General features: G+C 45.8%; 1 protein-coding gene across 1 annotated transcript; it reads right to left on the bottom strand.

Annotated features, from left to right (window-relative positions):
- Positions 1–654: 654 nt before the first annotated feature.
- Positions 655–17,392, bottom strand: EFHC1 (EF-hand domain containing 1). Its single transcript, XM_072332474.1, has 11 exons — positions 17,297–17,392; positions 13,097–13,318; positions 11,338–11,625; positions 9,413–9,562; positions 7,985–8,177; positions 7,476–7,696; positions 6,059–6,199; positions 4,691–4,904; positions 4,317–4,464; positions 3,266–3,482; positions 655–1,285 (listed from the first exon to the last, which is right to left on the bottom strand). Exons 1-11 carry the CDS (start codon positions 17,357–17,359, stop codon positions 1,214–1,216), a joined length of 1,929 nt encoding a protein of 642 aa, XP_072188575.1. The 5' UTR covers positions 17,360–17,392; the 3' UTR covers positions 655–1,213.
- Positions 17,393–18,336: the final 944 nt, after the last annotated feature.

The following is an 18,336-nucleotide window of genomic DNA, read 5'->3' as shown; positions in this document are numbered from 1 at the left end:
TAGTCTTTTGCAGCTGCTGCTTGGAAGGTAACTCATACAACGTCAAGCCACGCTTTGAAATCTGAGATGGACCTGACATTGCTTCAACAAATCTCAGTCAGAGAGAAGAGCAGTACAAAATGGGCTCCGAAGGGAACAGCAGTGACCTTTCCTGAACAAGGGGAGGCAGTGGAAGTGGGATCCCACAGCACAAAAAGCTGAGTTAAATAAGCATTTTGTTCCAAAGGGCTTTGTTCTCTGTGTGCATGATAGCTGCCCTTCATCTGCACTCAGTGGCAATACCTGGCAGGTGTCAGCTGGGCTGAGAAGGTTCCTGCCGTGTTTCTCTTCACGGAGAGATGAGAAGTCGGAGCAGAAATGTCATAGCCCTATTGCTATGCCAACGGCTAGTTTTCCCTTTTCATTGGACCTATCCTGTAAGATGACAGGTTGCATGAGATGGGCTTAGATGCAATCTCAGTTCTAAAACCTTTCTTCCAACCCTTTGTTAAAGAAATGCAAAGCTGCTGTCAGCACAGCTGTGTGCAGACCCTGCAATTTCCATGAGATATGTGAGATTTCAACTACTATTCCATTTCAAGTAAAGCCAAAGTCAGAATTGGCTTTGTGGTGGTGGTGGTGTGTTTTTTTCCTTACTTTTTTTCCTTAGCAATTCCAGGCATTGAGGTACATTTATTTAAAGCAGACTTTTTAACACTTTTCCAGCAGCCATGCATAAGTTGCTTATAGTCAGACTAGACAGCATGCATTTATTGTGGTTTCTGACAGAACTCTTAGGTCTTCTTGCAGTGCAAATGAAAATTTAAACTGGCAGTTTTCACTGCAGGCCCCTTTCAACTCTATATGAAATCGAGATGCTTATCACTCCAGGCTTTCACTCTAGCAAGCCTTGCCGTACTGCACTAAAAAGTTGAGAGATCAATAGAAGAACCTGGCTGTGGTTCTCCAAACCATTTTTTTGTTTTCCTTGTGGGTTTCATTTCAATACTCAGCAGTTATGAGGTTGAGTTTGGTGGCAGCAAAAACAGCAGGGGCAGGTTGGGAAGGTAAAAAGTTATCCAAGCGAGGGTGTAATTAGGAAGGAAGGAAGGAAGGGAGAAAGGAAAAGATGCAAAGGTAAAAACCAGAGCATCATTTTTGAAGTGTGAGGTCTTACAGTCAGCTCAGCTAAGGAAATCATTGCTGGTCTTGTGTTTCAGCTTCTAGGCGAGGATCACGAGGGGAAGGCTCTAAGGAAGTCACGGTAGTTTATCTTGTCATCTCCACAGGAGCACAGGTCAATCAGCTGGGGGGAAAAAAGAAGCAACGTCAGAAAGAGCTGAAGGAACCTGCAAACATGTTTTTGTAGAGGAACATGCCCACAGGTACTCTCTATGTGACAGAGCAGAGGAGCGGACTGGCTCTGTAGTACTGAACCACAGGTAACCTTGAATGCCTATAGATGACACTAACCTATACAAGGACAAGAGTTAAAGTGTTAGGGTTAGGGTCTGTCCTCTAAGTGTCACCACAGTGACAACAGAGCCACAAAAAACTGGTGGCCAAAGACTAGCAAAGGCCACAGCACATCTTTCAGAAACCTCACACAAGTCCCTGACAGAAGCAGGATGGAGGCCCCGCATCTGAGCAGGCACTGTTTGGTGGTGTCTCTTCGGTATGTGCAAATGGCATCAAGTGGAGACACAGATAATTGAGCTCAGTGACAGCCCTGCTAATGAACCAGTTCTGGTATCCATGCTGCCTCACCCTGCATTGCGTTACAGAGCTATAGCCTTTGTATGCTTAAGGGGAAGAAAGAAGGCTTTTATTTCCTTAATTGCATAACTAATCTCCTTCTGACACCCAGGGAGATGGAAAAGGTCTAATATCAGAGTTCCTTGAAAGAATTCTTCTTCCCCTTGTCGCCTGGAGACAGATTTACTAGGTTTGCTCGTGTGTGACTGACAGCTGTGCTCCTCTCCAGGCCACACAGTAGTTAACCATCTGCCGTATGTTTCATTTACAGTGCTGTCATGCTCCTATGGGCTCTGGGCACGTTCTTATTAAGATTTCAAGAGAGATGCTTTTAGTGCTAAGGTCATAGATGGAGATTCAAATACAAGGCTTGAGCTTACTTGTCAGAGACTTCCAGCTTCAACTCCCATTCTTGGCATGAGAGAAGAAAGAGCAGTCACCAGTTAGTTCCTCAAGGCAAAGGGATCTCCACTGGACTCTGGCACAGCAAGGATGAGTGCTGGCCAGAGGCCTCAGTGCACAGAGACAACACCTGAGCGTGCACCTTTCTAACCATGTCTGTGATGCTCACAGTTGGCTGTGTTAGAATGTTTTTCTATCAGAGGCAATACTCTCTCTGGTTTCTAGGTTTCTTTAAAGAGTGTGAGTCTGCCTTTACTGGCCCCTAACCTATTGAATATCACCTTATGCTAAGAAAGCATCCTTGGCAGTCATGTTGCATGGATGCATTCTCCCTCCCCTCTGCAGGAATTTTTTGTTGCACTTTCTCTCACGTTTTCTCTTAGGCAGACTGATCTCCATGTGCTTTCACTCACCATACCCAGCAAGGCTCTGCTTCAGTTGGGTTAACCTGATGGCCATAGAGGGCCTGAAATATGGCAGCAGAGGAAGCTATATTGCCTTGTGAGCTACAGACTTGCTGAACACAAATGCTATAACCTGCAGAAAGATGGATCGTAGGAAGACTTCCCACAGCATGATCAGACTGCCAGATAAACGTGGAAAGAGATTGTAATGGTTATGATTCCTTTTTTCTCTGTAAAACACTTAGTTCTCAACTCTTCAATTCAGCTGCTGTTAAATTCACAGTGTGCCTAGGCTTTCATAAGGATGATCCTCTAAGCATCTCAGTGTCATCTCTACTCATGCCCAGGTGTGCCTAAGTCTCAACAGACACTCAGTGGCTCCAGAGGAGCCTCTGTCTCATCTCCACCATGATTTACAACCCCCTCTTCTGCTCATCTCTAAGGCCTGACCAAGCAGCCACTTCAGAATTTCACAACATGCTGGGGTCAACCTGCATTACGTCAAGGACAGGAATTGTTACTTCCTCCTTTAAGAGAAAGGTTCGGTCCAACAGCTCAGAAGCCTTTCTGAACTGGGATTCTTTCACCTTTTTCTTGGAGCTGGTCCCCTTTGTAGGACAGAATAGCTGTTGATTGAGCTTGGTTTGGGTTGGTTTGTAAAAGAGATCTTTCAGAACACCTGTGGGGTGTGAAATTCAATATGCACAGCACCCCTTCCTTCTGACCTTGTTAACCAGAGTGGAGCTGGTCGGCACCTTCAGGCTGTCACAAATGGATAAAAATTTGGCTTTGTTGAGGAAACCAGACTCATCCTTATCACAACGAAGTAATGCCTCCCGAATGCTGCCGTAGTTCAAGTAGTTATGGAGCTTCAGCTCTTCCTGAACCCGTGCAATTAGTTCATCCAGTTCCTGCTTGCTGGTTCCTGGAGCAGGAACATCACTGTAGAAGGAAAGAGAAAATAGAATTTAATGTAGAAGTTACTTCTTACAGTCCTACTGTGATGTTTGTGCGCTGGCTGCCCCCCATGGCTGACCAGGCTGTATTTCTGAATACACAGCAGGCTTCTGGGGTGTTTGTTTTTTATGGCAAGCTCATCTCAGACTGAACTTGCAGATGGAGCTAAGTCCTGATATTGGACATTAGGGAAATTGCTTTCTGTCTGCATGACATTTGCCTTGTGCACCAAATACTTTGGATCAAGGAGGGTTTGCTTGTGTGTTTCATATGGTCCCAAGAACTACATGCAGCTCAAGTTTCAACCGGAGCCTCTGAACTTCCACAAGCTGACTCTAAAGGGCATCCTGTGGTTACAGGGCTGTTACTGGGTGGCCTGAAACGGGTCCAGACAGACAGCTAAAAAGGGGGATGATGTCCAGGCTCTGGCAGGCTGAGAGCCAGAGCAACCGTGAAAACGAACCCACCATCCTTTCTCTGAGTCTGCAACCAAATGAAGGCTCATGAAGATACCGTTAGCAGCACCTATCACAGCTTACTGCTCCCTTTTGGAAGAAGATGACTGCATTCATTCACCTCAAGCTGTCTCTGCCACTGAGCCAGAGCTGACCCACAAGGTTTTGGGGTCAGCGACAGCCATGATATGATATTGTACACTCTTGATTCCCTGCTGTACCTGTTCAGACACAGCTTTGGAGCTGAACAATCAGCTGAGCGGCCACTAGACAGCAAACTGGAGCCCATGAGAGCTGCTGGAAATCTCCTTAGTTGTCAGCCCTGAGTCTCACGTAGCTCCATATGCCATCCTTGGAAGCCTACCTTTTGGCAGTCTCCTCCACCACCTGCCGTGGACGAAAATGATCCCTCATGGACTGTAGTGTTGATGCAGGAAAACTCTCCGCATTGCTTTCCATATAATTGAGCACATGTTCATCAGCATCAGTGATAATAAACCTGTGGCCAAACACTGTGGGAGAGATATCAAAGGAAGAATGTATCTGTTCTCCTAATTACGGCTAAGGTCCACACACTGACAATAACAGAGTTGCATCAATTCACACCAGCAGGTGATCTGGAAACCGAGCAGCAGTGAAATGCAGAAGGTACAGGTCTTTCAAATGATGCAATAAATGACAGATCAGGCAGTTTAAGCCAATGCTCAGAGAGTATCACCAAGCCAGACTGGCTCTTACCTTCAATGGTAGAACCGATGGTGAGGTCAGAGGGCCCATAGTACTCAGCATTGTCTGTAGTAGAGCCTGGTTTGGCAACTCTGGTCTTTCCTAAGTATTTGCCTCCGATGATGCCAGAGTTACGGACTGGTGGTTCATAGATGCTGATCATATCATTGGAGAGGAAATAAGAGAGGATGAAGCGACGCTTTGCATCCACAGGGTTTGGTGATTCCTAGAGGAAAGGTAGCAGCTTTGGAAAAGAACCATGCCCAGAGTTCAGAACTTTTTATTTCTAGCTGAGCAAAACTAAGCAGTTGATTAAATAAATATACTGTCATGGGGTAACAGCATGAAACACCTGGATTTCAAAGCTACCTTGCTCTAGTCAAGCTAACAGAAGCAGAATTTGGGCTGCAGTGACTAAGAGCATTCAGTATTTCCAGACTGAGTAATCCAAAAGAAAGGAATATCCTATATGGAATGATTCATCATGCAAAGGAAGGCTGGCTGTAAAGTTTTATATTAAAGTTATATATTTCATTTTAATGATTGCCTGAGAGGGGTTGGTGCTGCTTTCAGCTCTTACTCACAGGAAGACACTCCCCTGACACACCAGTGGGTTTACTTGCTTAGTTTAAAATAAAGCTGATCTGAACTCATCAACTGTGCCCTTTAGGAACTCCTGCACAATAGGGAAAAGAAATCAGCCCTTATTCACCCTGAGTGTTTGGAGAGGGCAGGCACCAGGCAGCACAGGAAATGCCATCGCTGTTGCTAGACGTGCCAGAGGTTCCTTGCATAAACCAGCTGCAAAGCTGACACAAAGGCCAAAGCTTGAACACTGTTGCTGTGGGTGGAAAGCACCGTCCCTGCGGACTCCCCTGCTTCCACACTGACACTTGGCTGCTCTGCCAGCACAGCCCCTTGCTGGCTGCTGCAGCTGGGACTAGCCTGGAGAAGGACAGGTGCTGGGAGCCAGAAGCAGAAAGGCAGCAAGCTCACGCTTGTGGCAGCAGCTGGAGGCAGGCAGAGGCACAGAGCCCAGCTGCAATGCTGTTTCAATTAGGGCCATCTGTCACGTGCTGATGTCAGTGGGAGTTTTTCCATAAATGGCTGTGGTTTTGTTGCACATCTATTTTGCACTGCCTGGCCTTGCTGGGTTTTGTTGGGTTTGGTTTTTTTTTCCCCCTCCTACCTTTTTGTGCCATTAATTGTCACAGCAAGCACACAATGTGGGATCTTCTAAGGATCACACACTCTTCATTTCTTGCCCCACCAGAATAGAAGAACATTTGCTACCAGCCTGGTCTGAGCAGCATGTTCCTTCCATTCTTCTAACTCTACAACATGAGCTGATACATGCACAGTATCAAGAAAAGGACTTACCAGGGCTACCTGGTATCGCAGCACTTTGTGGTCATTCTCTAGCATTTTAATTATATCTTTCCGAGGAGGCTTTGGAAATAGAGAATAGCAGTTCTGAAGGGAGTCTTCAAGGAAGCCGTAACCATTATATGGAGGAATTACCTGCAGTCAGAGGGGATACCAAGTAGAAAGAACTGAAACAAAGAACAAGAAAATGTTTGCAAGACGGCTTATAAGAAAACATATGTTTGGAAAGACCAGGTGGCAACAGCTGTGACATCCTGCCCAGCAGAGATGCTCTAGACCAGCCATGTGTTGGAGCCCTCATTTACAGAAATATTATCTAAGAGCTAAGAAAATCTCAATGTCAGAAAGCCAGGTAGTTTTTCTGAATAAAGAGATCAATAACTAACCCTTCCTGTGTACAGGAACTCAATCATCTGTATGGTTACACTATTAACCTAAACCCCATCATGTTTGTGGACTGGGACAGCTAATACTCCATTTCATTCCATGGGAGGTAACATAGACAGTGACCATCTCCAATAGGCATTTGGGACTCAGCAATTCTTTTTGGAGAAGTGAGATAGAGTTCAGTGGTATGGCTGCAGCCAGGCCATTCCAGTTCACTTTGCAGCCAGAAAACAATCCCTGACATGTAATTTTCTAGTATAGGCATAGTCAGAGTGTTGGTTCTGTCCTTTACATTACTAAAAATTGGCATTTTGACCTTCAATTTCATATTAATTTGACCATCCATCCTTGGCTTGCCTTCCTTGAGTACTGCATTCTATTGTAGAATCCTCAGTTCTGGAGAGATGTGGATCTGTTGGAGAGAGATCCCCAAAAATGACCCCAGGGATGGAGCACCTCTTCTATGAGCATAGGTGATAAAGCTGGAGCTGTGCAGCCTGCTGAAGGGAAGGCTGTGGGGAGAGCTGAGAGCAGCTTTCACTATCTCGAGGGGGGCAGTAAGAAATAAGAGGATCATCTCTTTAGCAGGGTATATTGTGATAGGACAAGGGGAAACGGTTTCAAACTAGAAGAGGGAATATTCAGATTGGATATAAGGAAGAAGTTTCTTATGACAAGGGTGGTGAAGCACTAGAACATACTCTCTAGAGAGGCGGTGGTGCCCAGTCCCTGCAGAGAGCCAAGGTCAGGCTGGATGGGCTCTGAGCACTGATGGAGCTGTGGGTGTCCCTGTTCAGTGCAGGGAATGGGACACATGGCCTTTAAGGGTCCCTTCCAACTCAAATGAATCTATGATCCTCTGTTTCCTCAAGTCACTCTTTAACCTTTAGCTCTCTTTGACTTACTCTTTGACTTGCTCTTTTCTTTAAGATGAAACTCTTACTAAGCTGAACCTATACTTTACTACCAGAGCATACATGGACTGCAGATTTCCCTCTTTCCCTTTCAAAACTGCTTACAGTACCTGTGGTACTTCCTCAGGTGGTTTCTTCTTTATCTCCACTGGCTGGAAGTCTGTGATGCCAAATTTGTCACGGTAAAAGTTACGTGTGAACTCATCGCAATCATAGATAAAGAACGTGCGTCCAAGGAGGGTGGTAGGTTTGCCAACAGCAAAATCTTTAGCTGTGTACCACTCGAGTACCTCCTGATCAGAGATTTCCATCACACAGCTTGGGAAGGTCTCTAAGGACAAGAGAGCAAAAGGAAAATACCTAAGCAATCAGGTAAATGTTAATATATCTCAGTGAAAAGGTATACAAAAGAAAGCTGTATAAAAATCTCCAGAGAGCTGTTGGTAGCGCTCTGCTTCCCAGAATACAAAGACTTTCAGCGATCACTGAAAGAATACTCCTTGGGCCAAAAACTGATGACACCTGCAGCTCTTGAACTGATGCACCTCTCTCAGTTTCCACATCTACACCCACCCACCAAGGTGCTTTAGCACAGATGTGCTGGCTGCTCTAAACTTACTTTTCTTGTCCACAAAGGTTTTCGGCAAGCGTTGGCGTCTTATAAATACTGGGAATGGGTCTCTGCCGTCATTGGGCTCGTGGACTTCCCGAATCTCCACTGTGTCATCTGCCAAGTAGTAATGGATGATGAAAGGCCGATTCTCACCAAACATGGTGTTTGTGTTATCCCACATGGCGTAGAAGCGAAGGACCTGAGGCGGATAAAAAACAGGCAGAAAAAAACAAGCATGGGTTAGAATTACTAAGTGCTTTGTCCAAGTGATTTTGGCTAAAATAGGCTGGGTGATTGGAAGTAACTAAGCAATCTTCTCTGCCAAGTACAGAAGAACCAAGTACTGTGAGCACAGGGATTTTTATAATGAAACTTGAGTGAGGCAGAATCTAATTTTGAATGTTTCATGACAAATACCGAGGTTTCATGGCCAATTCTCTACCAAAGGCAGAGGGATATGTCTGTAGTTGTTCTGAGGATACTTCATTCACTCTAGACCCCACCTCACTTCTGTCTACAGAAAATGTCTTGTTTCAAGGGCACAGAAACCAAACACCTCGCACTGCAATGCTTCCAAGTCCATCACCTACTGTTTTGGGATTGCTGCAATAGTGGAACAGCTTAAAAGTTCCGCAAGGTACAGCTCCTAAACAGACCATCCAATAGCTGTCAAGGAGTTGGCTAAGATTTGAGTGATGGAGGCTAAACTATCAGTAATACAGCAGGCATAGCCCAGCTTACATCCAAACAGTAAAACTGCTTGCCTTCCTCAAAACAAGGCAATACTATCCAAAACAGTAAATGGATACAATCCTGGCCTATGCTAATACCCAGCTGATGTCCAATAACTGTTTGATTGATAGTCAGGAATCATAGAATCATAGAATGGCCTGGGTTGAAAAGGACCACAATGACCATCCAGTTTTAACCCTCTGCTGTGTGTAGGGTTGCCAACCAGCAGCCCAGGCTGCCCAGAGCCACATCCAGCCTGGCCTTGGATGCCTCCAGGGATGGGGCATCCACAGCCTCCTTGGGCATTGTTCCAATGTGTCACCACCCTCTAGCACCTGTCTTCAATGTTCTGGGGGAAAATATGTGTGAATGTAGCATCCCCATCTGTAACAGAACAACATCTGGCCTGGCCTGCTAACTTTCCAAGGCAGGTATCCTATGTCATTGCAACAGAGAGCAAGAAAGACATGAAGGATCTTTAGAATAGGCTCTGAAGTTCAAGGAGAAACTGCTTGCAAGGCACAAACTTGAACAATAAGATGAAATATTTTGTTTCTCACAAATGCCAAAAAAAAAAGAAAAAAGGAGCAAATCTGGAGTCTGTCTAGTAGACTGAGATCTTTTAGAATGAGTAACGCTGCAGGCACTCACAAGATCCAGGCTTCTATGACACATGTAGGTGACCATTGCCAGATCACTCACCTGCTTGTCATAAGTCAGGAATTGTTTGAGTTGGTCAAAATCTGATGGCGTGATGTACATTCGCATGGGCATCCGACGCAGTTCTATGTAAGGATCAGAAACCATCTTCTCTGGAGGGTTCAGTTCAATTCCTTGGCTCTCCAGGAATACCTAGGATAGTAATCTGAGGTATTAATTGCTGATTTGAGTTCTGAAGATAAGAGATGGGATGAAGATATCTGAAGATAAGAGATTACAGATGGGCTGAGTGTTGCCAGAACACCGTAGATTCATTCTGCATAGCTCATCAGGTTGCAGGGGTTTTAGACCTTTGCAATAGCAAATACAACAGGGAACAACTAAGATGTTCCTTTTTAAGCTGTTTTTTAGCTTTATCTGCCCTTCTATTATGCAGGGCAGTCCTGCCCCCAACATCCTAAGTCCTATTCTGCTTGAGTACAGTTTTCCTTGCCTTTGGGGCATTAAATGGAGGATAATAATCAGGTTGGTTTCTTCTATGTATATTAAAAAGATTATGCTAGTACATAACCAGGGATGTAAGCAGTCTGAATTTGCAAGAGATTCAGTGTTCTCCATTCTGTCAGACACTGCAAGTTTGTGTGACTCACACCAGGCCCTCCAAAACTCCTCTGACCAGGAGGATATGTGTCCAGATTAGCAACTTTAGTTCATCTGCCAGGAGGAGCACATTTCTCACAGAAAGAGGACAATCTGTTTGCTTATAAAGGGATTTTTTACTTACCTCAGATGCGTAAACAAACTCTAGGGCATTACTTGTGCATTCACCTCAGTCATTCAAAACAACCTCAGAAGTCAATGGACTTCTTCCCTATTTGGCCTGTGAAAATATTCAGCCCAGGAAGCACCTGTGCAGACATCTCCAATGGGCATGTGAGATCAGCCTAGAGCATGCCAGTTCAATAATAAATGGACTGGTGGCCTTGAGGATTAGACCCACATAGCTCATGCCACGTTTTCCATCAAATAACCAACATTAGCAGGAGAACCAGATCTTCATCTGATGTCAACTGACTTTAACGGTCATCTAGTTCCAGCAGAGCAGATCCCACATGCACTCAGCAAATACGTATGTACTAACATATTACATGATTGGGAACATTCCTGGGCACTGAGGCCAACTGGCAAGGATCAGCCTGCATCTAAACTCACTCAGCCTCCAGAACAAGTTGGCTGCATAGGACTCATCTATTGGGAATGGTCCCTGGAGTGCTCAAACTCTTGAACTGATCCTGGGAATTGCTTGAAAGAATAGTGATTGGCCAGGGCCCAGGTTGCACTGGGGACAATCTAAAAGAACACCAATATATTGGTATATGTTACTATTAGTTACAGTGTGTTGTTGTGATTTAATTCAACCAGTACAGAAATAGCTAGGAATAAAAAACGGGCAATGAATAAGCAGTCTTAGGTCAGTTTATATTATGATTCTAAATCCACTGACTATGTCTGGTTTGTTGCAGATGAGTGCTGAGTTACTGACAGCATTCTCATCCCCCACTCTTATCAGAGGAGCACTAAGCTGGAAAATAGTTCAGTAATTTCCCTTTCATATGTGCACAATGGTTAATCAAGACTCTAAGCAGCTAACCTGCTGCACACACACAGAAGTTAGCTCAGACCAATTCTCTTAACCTAAAAACAACCTTAGAATTTGTTCTGTATGTTGTAGTCTTCAGGAAAGAGAATGGTCTAAAGTACTAAACAGCTGTGCTCACTGCAAATATTGTACCTTGAAATACTTATTATGATGAGGAAAGAAGTCTCCACAAAATGTAGAATGAAAGATCACAAGCAATCTCAGTGTGTAAGCTACAGGTACAGAATACCAGACTGGACTGTAACAAATCTTTCCACCTGTAACTCCTGGGATTCCTCATGTCAGTTTCTCCATACAAGGAGCTCACCTGTGTGAATGGGTCACAGTCAACGATGCGGTATGTCCTGCCATACATGGTGATGTTGATGCCTCGATTCAGATCCTTCCAGTGGTAAGGATCCCCCTGGTCATTCTTGGGCACGCGATGACGTCTGATAAATTTGCCTTGATGAATACCAGAGTTCTTCACAACAGGCTCTATGACAGATATGGTGTCATCTTCCAAATGGTAATAGATACCCACTTGGCGAATACGGGAATGCTCTTCTGTAGAGAGAGGGACATCTTCCTGGAAATAGGCATCGAACTTCAAAACCTTCCAGGGGGACAAGATACCAAAGAGAGAGAGAAAGAAACAATTTGACCACCACAGTTAGTCTGTTAATCCAAAGAATTGGATTTGCAATGGGCTTTGGCAGTGAAAAATTACTGGATTCTAATCTGTAAAATCATCAAGGCCAACTGTTAGCCCAACCTGTGACTGATGATGGAGGATTCAATGGGGCTTTTCTAAGTTTGGTTACACAAGATACTTGTAATAAATACAGCACTTTCTTTTCTCCATGATCATCTGTTGTTTTACCTACTAACTGAGTGCTTGGTTACTGTCAGTAATCTAGTTTACAGACACATCTGACTTTCTTTAATAATGAGACCCCCAGAACAAGGGTCTGCAAAATGATCTGGTGATTTAGTTAACAGTTTGATGACATTTGTGGTTTTTAGGGCTTGCCTCATTCATCTGAACTCACATCTATCCAGCACAGGCAGGAAGAGGCAATCTATTCTGAAGGAACAAGGAGAGAAATCAGGACACAGAGGAAACGCACAATGCATACCCTGCCAAAAGCCAGTCAGTCTCAGTCCCATGGATGATAGAAGCACAAGGAATAGTGCCTCCAAGAGCATTCAATGCTCCTAAGAGGACGTAGGTGGGTAATCAAGCCTTGCATACTCAGCCTACAGCAACCCACTGACCTACGTAATCAAGTGGCTACTACTACAGTTTGAATGAAGGGACAGGGAAGTATCTGACATTAAAACAGCACCATCTATGTTACTCTGAAAGAATGGCCCCTGACGCAGTAATTAATACAGGACGTTTATCCCCCATGCTGTCTCCCAGGTGGGCTGCCTTTCCAGACCTGCCAGACAGGGTGCAACCCCTGCATGTGCTCAGGACTGCCGAGCCTTTCGTGCTCTGCAGGGACTGCTCTGGCTGCAGCTGCAGTCTGTGCAACCAGCACGTTTAAAAGTGAGGGTCAGCTCAGGATTGCAGACACAGAGCCACCTCCTAGTCTGACAGGATCACCAAGATGTAATGCAGGAAGTACAGCTGGAGCAGCAGGCTCTAACATGCTGTGGTGACAAGCATGAGCATATATAGATAGACCAAAGCTAGACAGTCTCGCAGGGACTCAAATGCAGAGAGACTTAACAGTTCAAGCTCAGTTACAAGTTCAATACACTTTTGGAAATGCAGGAGGGCAGGCTGTGTTTTACAGGGCAGCGGTTATAAACTGAAGCTTTTCAGAATTAATCAAATTTCTTTTCAAACTCCTGCTGGAATTGCTCCGGCGTAACTCGCAGGGAATGTCTTACATCGTTTATGTATTATAATCCTCCTCCTGAGCAAAGAAAGCCTCTTTCAGACTGGGGTTCAGCTGTCTCTGACTAAGGGCTATGGCATCTGAAAACTGCTGTACGCTGTCCCATGAACCCTGGAGCTGACTGTTTATGTCTCCGAACTTGGCCAGCCAATATTCCTGGAATAAACTTCTTTATACCTTTTTGTCGAAAGCCACGTGTGCTGGAATGAAGCCTGAAGGAGGAGTCTTCTTGGCTTGCCCGTAGGTCAGTGTGGGTCCTGTGTAGGATAATTCATCTAAATCAGCTTGAGTAGGCTGATTCACGTACAGTCGCTCCCTGCCGATCCCCACTGTTGGCAGCCGAGAAAAGGCAAACCCATTTTTGTAGCCCAGTGTCTGCGAGCGATGAAAGGATGTTTTCTGTGGAAGAAAATCCAGCTGTTAAAATCCTACATGCACTTGGTAGATATTGCTACTAAAAGCACAGAAAAACAGTGACAGTTTGATATCCAGAATGCCTCCACAGTGATTTATTATAACCTACTGCAGCAGTTACTTACGCTTAGATCAAGAAGGCTGAATAAACAGTAAGTGACTGGAGGAACAAAGCATCAGAGTCAATTGCACTGGCACAGACTTACCATAAGCCTCAGCATCCAGAATGGGGCAACTGCACTTGATCTGCCCTAATATTTATCTCACAAATCTTTTCTTCCCCGCTCTGTGCTGCAGCAGTGCAAATCTCCAAGGGACCTCAGTCTGTTATGCCCTATGATGCTCCCTAGACTATTGCACGTGCACCTTCTGTGCTTTCTGTTGCTGCTTTGTTAAGCCTCTCCTTGTAATTTCAGAGGATTCCCCTTGCTGCGTTAAGTCAAGGTGCGTCATGCCTTCAGAACTGGAATGAGGAATCACTTCAAAGCATATCAGTTGTTTCACCACCTCTCCCCACAACTTATGTAAGGGTCTGCATGTAAAAAACCACAGCCACAGAGTAAGATCGTATCGCAGATCCACGAGAAACCCATGATGACAAACAATTCTGTTTATGTGAGCACTGTATAACGTTGGTGATAGGATTCTCCTGTTATTTTTAGCTTTGTTGGTTTATTCTTAGTTTTGACCTTCTTAGAGGCCTTTCCTGTCTTTGCTATCTGCTTTGTGTCGGCTATCAAGCCGTTCTTCAACTGAAATAATTATCCACATGCCACAGGAAGGTCCCCACTTTGCTTAAGGGCACAGAAGAAAGCATCAGAGCTGTGAATAGGATGTCAGCTCTGTCTACCCGCTTGTGTTCTTCCCTGCTGAAGAGGCGGATTGGACTTGGCAGGCAGGAGGCTACTCAGCTTGCAGTACAGCCCACATCTGCTGCTGAAAGCGTTTGGAACAACACGTGGCTGGCTGGTCCCACTAGGCTTTCGGCACTTGTAACAAGGAAAGCAGGAGAAACTGTGAGTCCATGAGCATGACTCCTCCATGGAAGCATTGCCCCCACCCTGGAAGCATTCCAGACCAGGCTGGATGGGGCTGTGAGCAAACTGGTCTAGGAGGAGGTGTCCCTGCTTAGAGTAGGGGGATTGGAACTGGATGATCTTAAGGATCCCTTCCAAGCCAAACCATTCTATGATTCTACCATAAAGTATCTGCTTTTACCTTGAGTTCTGCCAAATCAAACAGAATTGTAGGCATTTCTAGCACCAAAGAAAAAGACTTCAGCTCCTTTGCCAGACTCGCAATCAGCCCAACCTCAGGCATGTGAACCACTTCTCCTCCTCCCCCTTCCTCGCCCCCCATGGTTAAGCTTCTAATCTTATTTATACCTTCAAGGCCCCACTTGAATTTCATGTAATTGCCTGTTTTCTCACTGAGCTGGTACTACGCATCTCGCAGTGCAGTTAGGAAAACACATTCAGGTGAAAACAAGATGGTTTACTGGAGACACGTTAACAGAACGTTTCATAAACAGCAGCCCTGCCACAGGATTGCCATTCCTTCCTGTTCAATAAATACCAAAGGAAACATTCAAGGAAAACCAAGGAGTTTGTCCTCAGATTGGCAATATCAGTGCTTGACAGAGGCACACAGGCTTTTAAGGGCACGAACGCCAGGCTACATCTCACAGTATCAGGTGAGTAATGCAAAACTGAAAGGGAAAACCCAGAATGTAAACTCTTGATCTCAGCTGCTGCCAGCCCATATTGGATAAATGCTACTGAATTAAGTATTTCTTGCCGTGTCTGTAGAGCTTCATATAAACACTGCTTTTCCTCCCAGGGTCTCAGTTCCTTAGAGTGCATCTGAATATTAACCAGTAACTAACTTCATTAGCTTAACTGAGTGCAGAGGTTTTTTTACAGCATGTCTCCAAATTCACATAGAAAACAAGTATCATGCTGACCATTTTATAGACTGGAACATAGAGGCAAAGGGAGGTGATAACACTCACTGAGCAACAATGCAAAGACATTTCTGGAGTCCAGATCGACTTAAACATCACCAGTAGGGCAATAGTTCCACTTACTGTAAAATAACAATCTGCTCTGCTAAACCCTGTGGGTGTTTCTTCTGCACACGGTGCCACTGATGTCAGTAGAAGCATGCACATGACTAAAGCAGGTGGGGTTTTGCTGATAGAAGAAATAATATTTTGCTAGGGGCAGAGATTTGCATTGTAAATTTCCAAGTCGTTACTGAGAATAACGCTGAGATAACCTTTATAACTGCACGATTGAGAGTATTTGTTATGAGTGAATGACTCCATTTACCGTTGAAAACTCAGTCATCACTGACATAGAAAACAGTGCGACTGTTTGTGCTGGAAAGCACCACTGGGATTGGTACAGTGGAAGTTAAGAGGCTCTGTGATATGGATAGAACTTGGACTGACCTGCAGCAGGGGCTCACCATCCCTTGAGAAGGTTTATCCTATCAGATCCCAAAGCGAGGACTGTATTAGTGCAATGGTCTTTCTTTTGTGGAGGAGGATCTACAAGAGGTATCAGGAAGACATGGAAGGGCTAGTTTTCAACAGGAATATCAAAGACACCGAGTACTGCCCCAAGACTTTTGTTTGTTTTGCAGTGGAGCGTGCCCCATAACAAGGATCAGATGCAAGTGCATGATGTTCCTTATCCTACAATACCAGAGGATAGTGGGGCCTTTCTAGGTACTGGGAGGAAATGAAGGAGCCCATTCTTAAAGTTATTAAGTTCCACAGAGACATCGGGCATGCCCTGCTGTCTCCATTTCCTACTGAAGTTTGTGAGCATTGCTTCTGAGCAAAGCAGTCAGGAAAATTCAAAGACATTGTTTTCTCAAGCTGCCATTATAGTGGCACTGAGTTGAAGATGAGTAACGGCGTCAAGATGAGGATGAGGTTACTTCTTCCAAGGAGCGTGAGTACAGCCGACAAGTCTCACTTCCTTGAGAATTCTGGAGGCTGCAATGGTATCAGTTCAGTGGAGGGATACCAGTTCTCTGAACAGACTCTCAGTTCTCAGGTTCCAGAGCATCAGTTTCGTATGGTCTATCAAGCATTAGATTCTCCAGGTGATACAAGGAAGGCATTTATGGAAGAATCAGGTGAGTGTATGGGTCCTGGTTCAGGGCAGTACCAGAATGAGTTCATAGAATCATAGAATGGCCTGGGTTGAAAAGGATCACAATGAAGGTGCAATGGCATCTTGGGGATGAATTAAAAAGCACCAAGGAGGCTGGGCTCAGCCATATCTGCTGCTCTGGGAACTTGTCTTGACTTGAAATTGCCTTGGGACAGCTCAGGGAACTCCTGTGGATGAGCTTAGGGGAAGCAGGTGAGTTCAGAGAGTTCAGTTCCCCCCCAGGAGTGAGCTCAGCAGGCAGCTGTTGGCTTTGAGAAAAAACAGCTTTCCTAGGAAAAGAGTTCAGCGGTTATCAGATCCCTTGGGTGAGTTTACAAGGATCTCAAGTCCTCTGAGAGTCACTTTGGTGGATACCCTGAGGGGTATCAAGTGAGCTGGGGTGTCAGGTTATCCACACGATACCAGCTCCCCCCCAACCTCCTATGGGGATTAATAGGTGGTCTGGGCAAACGGCAGGCTGACTAGGGTGGGCCTCTGAGAAGATATAAGGTGAATTTGGAGAGACCAGGTCTGCTGGGGAGTTAGAGGAGGGTCTGAGAGAGTACCAGGTTCCATGGGAGCGTGCACAAGGACACCAGGCTCCCCGAGGAACCAGATGGACACGGGTCACTGAAAGGTCCCCATAGCAGCTGGGCTGTGCAGAAGCCTCACAGGGCTCCTTCAGCAAGGGCTACCTTCAAGACCAGGTGAGGACTGGGGGTACCCCGGACAGATGGGGGCTGTAAAGCACCGATGCCGAGGGATCCCGGGGACTGGGTTGACCAGGGGCTGCGCTCACCGTGGGGTCCCTGAAGGAGCAGCCCGGGAGGAAGGGCAGACCCGGCCTCGGCTCCGAGCTCATGGCGGCGGCGCTCACTTCCCAGCTTCCAGAGACGCCGTCTCCATGGTAACCACCAGGCCCCCCCGCCTAATACGCATGCTCACTAGGCTGACGGCGCATGCGCAAGGGAGAGGGGTTGCCGTGGCAACGGGAGGGGAGGGAGCGGCCTTGGCCCGGCCAAGGGCCCTGCGGGGCTGGGCCTCGGCTGTCACCGCCCTCGGTGTGTGCAAAAGCAGCTGCCTTGGGGCTGTGGAAAGTGTTCCTCCTAGTTCTATCCCTATTGCAGGCCGTACGTACACAGCTGGGCCTGTGTATGTGAGAGTGAAACATGTCCAGGCTGTGGGCAGCCTGCCCTCCTCATGGAGAAAAGGGGCTGTGGAGGGACAGGCCTGTACCCGAGTTCTCAAAATGCTCCACAGGAGAAGAGGCTGTGCTTATTAACCATCTGTTATATATGGTTATATATGTATATATATACTTATTAGCTGTGAAATAGCGGGTTGTAACACTGACACGGATCCCCCACAGTGTGAGATTTCAAGTATAGGAAGGAGGAAAGCCTTCCAATGGAAAGTTCCTGTGGAAAAGTTGCTCTTAAATATAACGGATAAGGAGAGTCACGTCAATCACCACGGAGAAAAGAGCGTTTCATGTTTCTTCTTCCCTCTAGTGCCTTTATGGTTGGTGTGTAAGACAGAGCGGGCTGTGATTCATGGGCAGGCAGCAGGATATGAGAGTCTGTAAGCAGAAGTCAAGCAGAGAGAAACACAGACTAAAAGCAGCAGGGAGAGATAAAGGTGTCTGATGAGCTCAGAAAGGGAAATAATAACTTGAAGGCCAAGCAGGGCTGAAAGGCAGCAAGCAGACAGTGAGGAGGTACTGGTATGTGAGCAGGGACTGGATCAGAACACTTCAGTTCCTCTTGAGTGTTTGAAGGCAGATGGGGATGAAGGAAGTATGATTTGGGAAGGCCATGGCAGAAAGGGGCATCACTCATT

Source organism: Excalfactoria chinensis, chromosome 3 (genome assembly GCF_039878825.1).
Source record: "Excalfactoria chinensis isolate bCotChi1 chromosome 3, bCotChi1.hap2, whole genome shotgun sequence".
NCBI classification, from domain to species: Eukaryota; Metazoa; Chordata; class Aves; order Galliformes; family Phasianidae; genus Excalfactoria; species Excalfactoria chinensis.
Note: the sequence above shows the minus strand (reverse complement) of the source record. Positions and strands in the feature narration are given on the sequence as shown.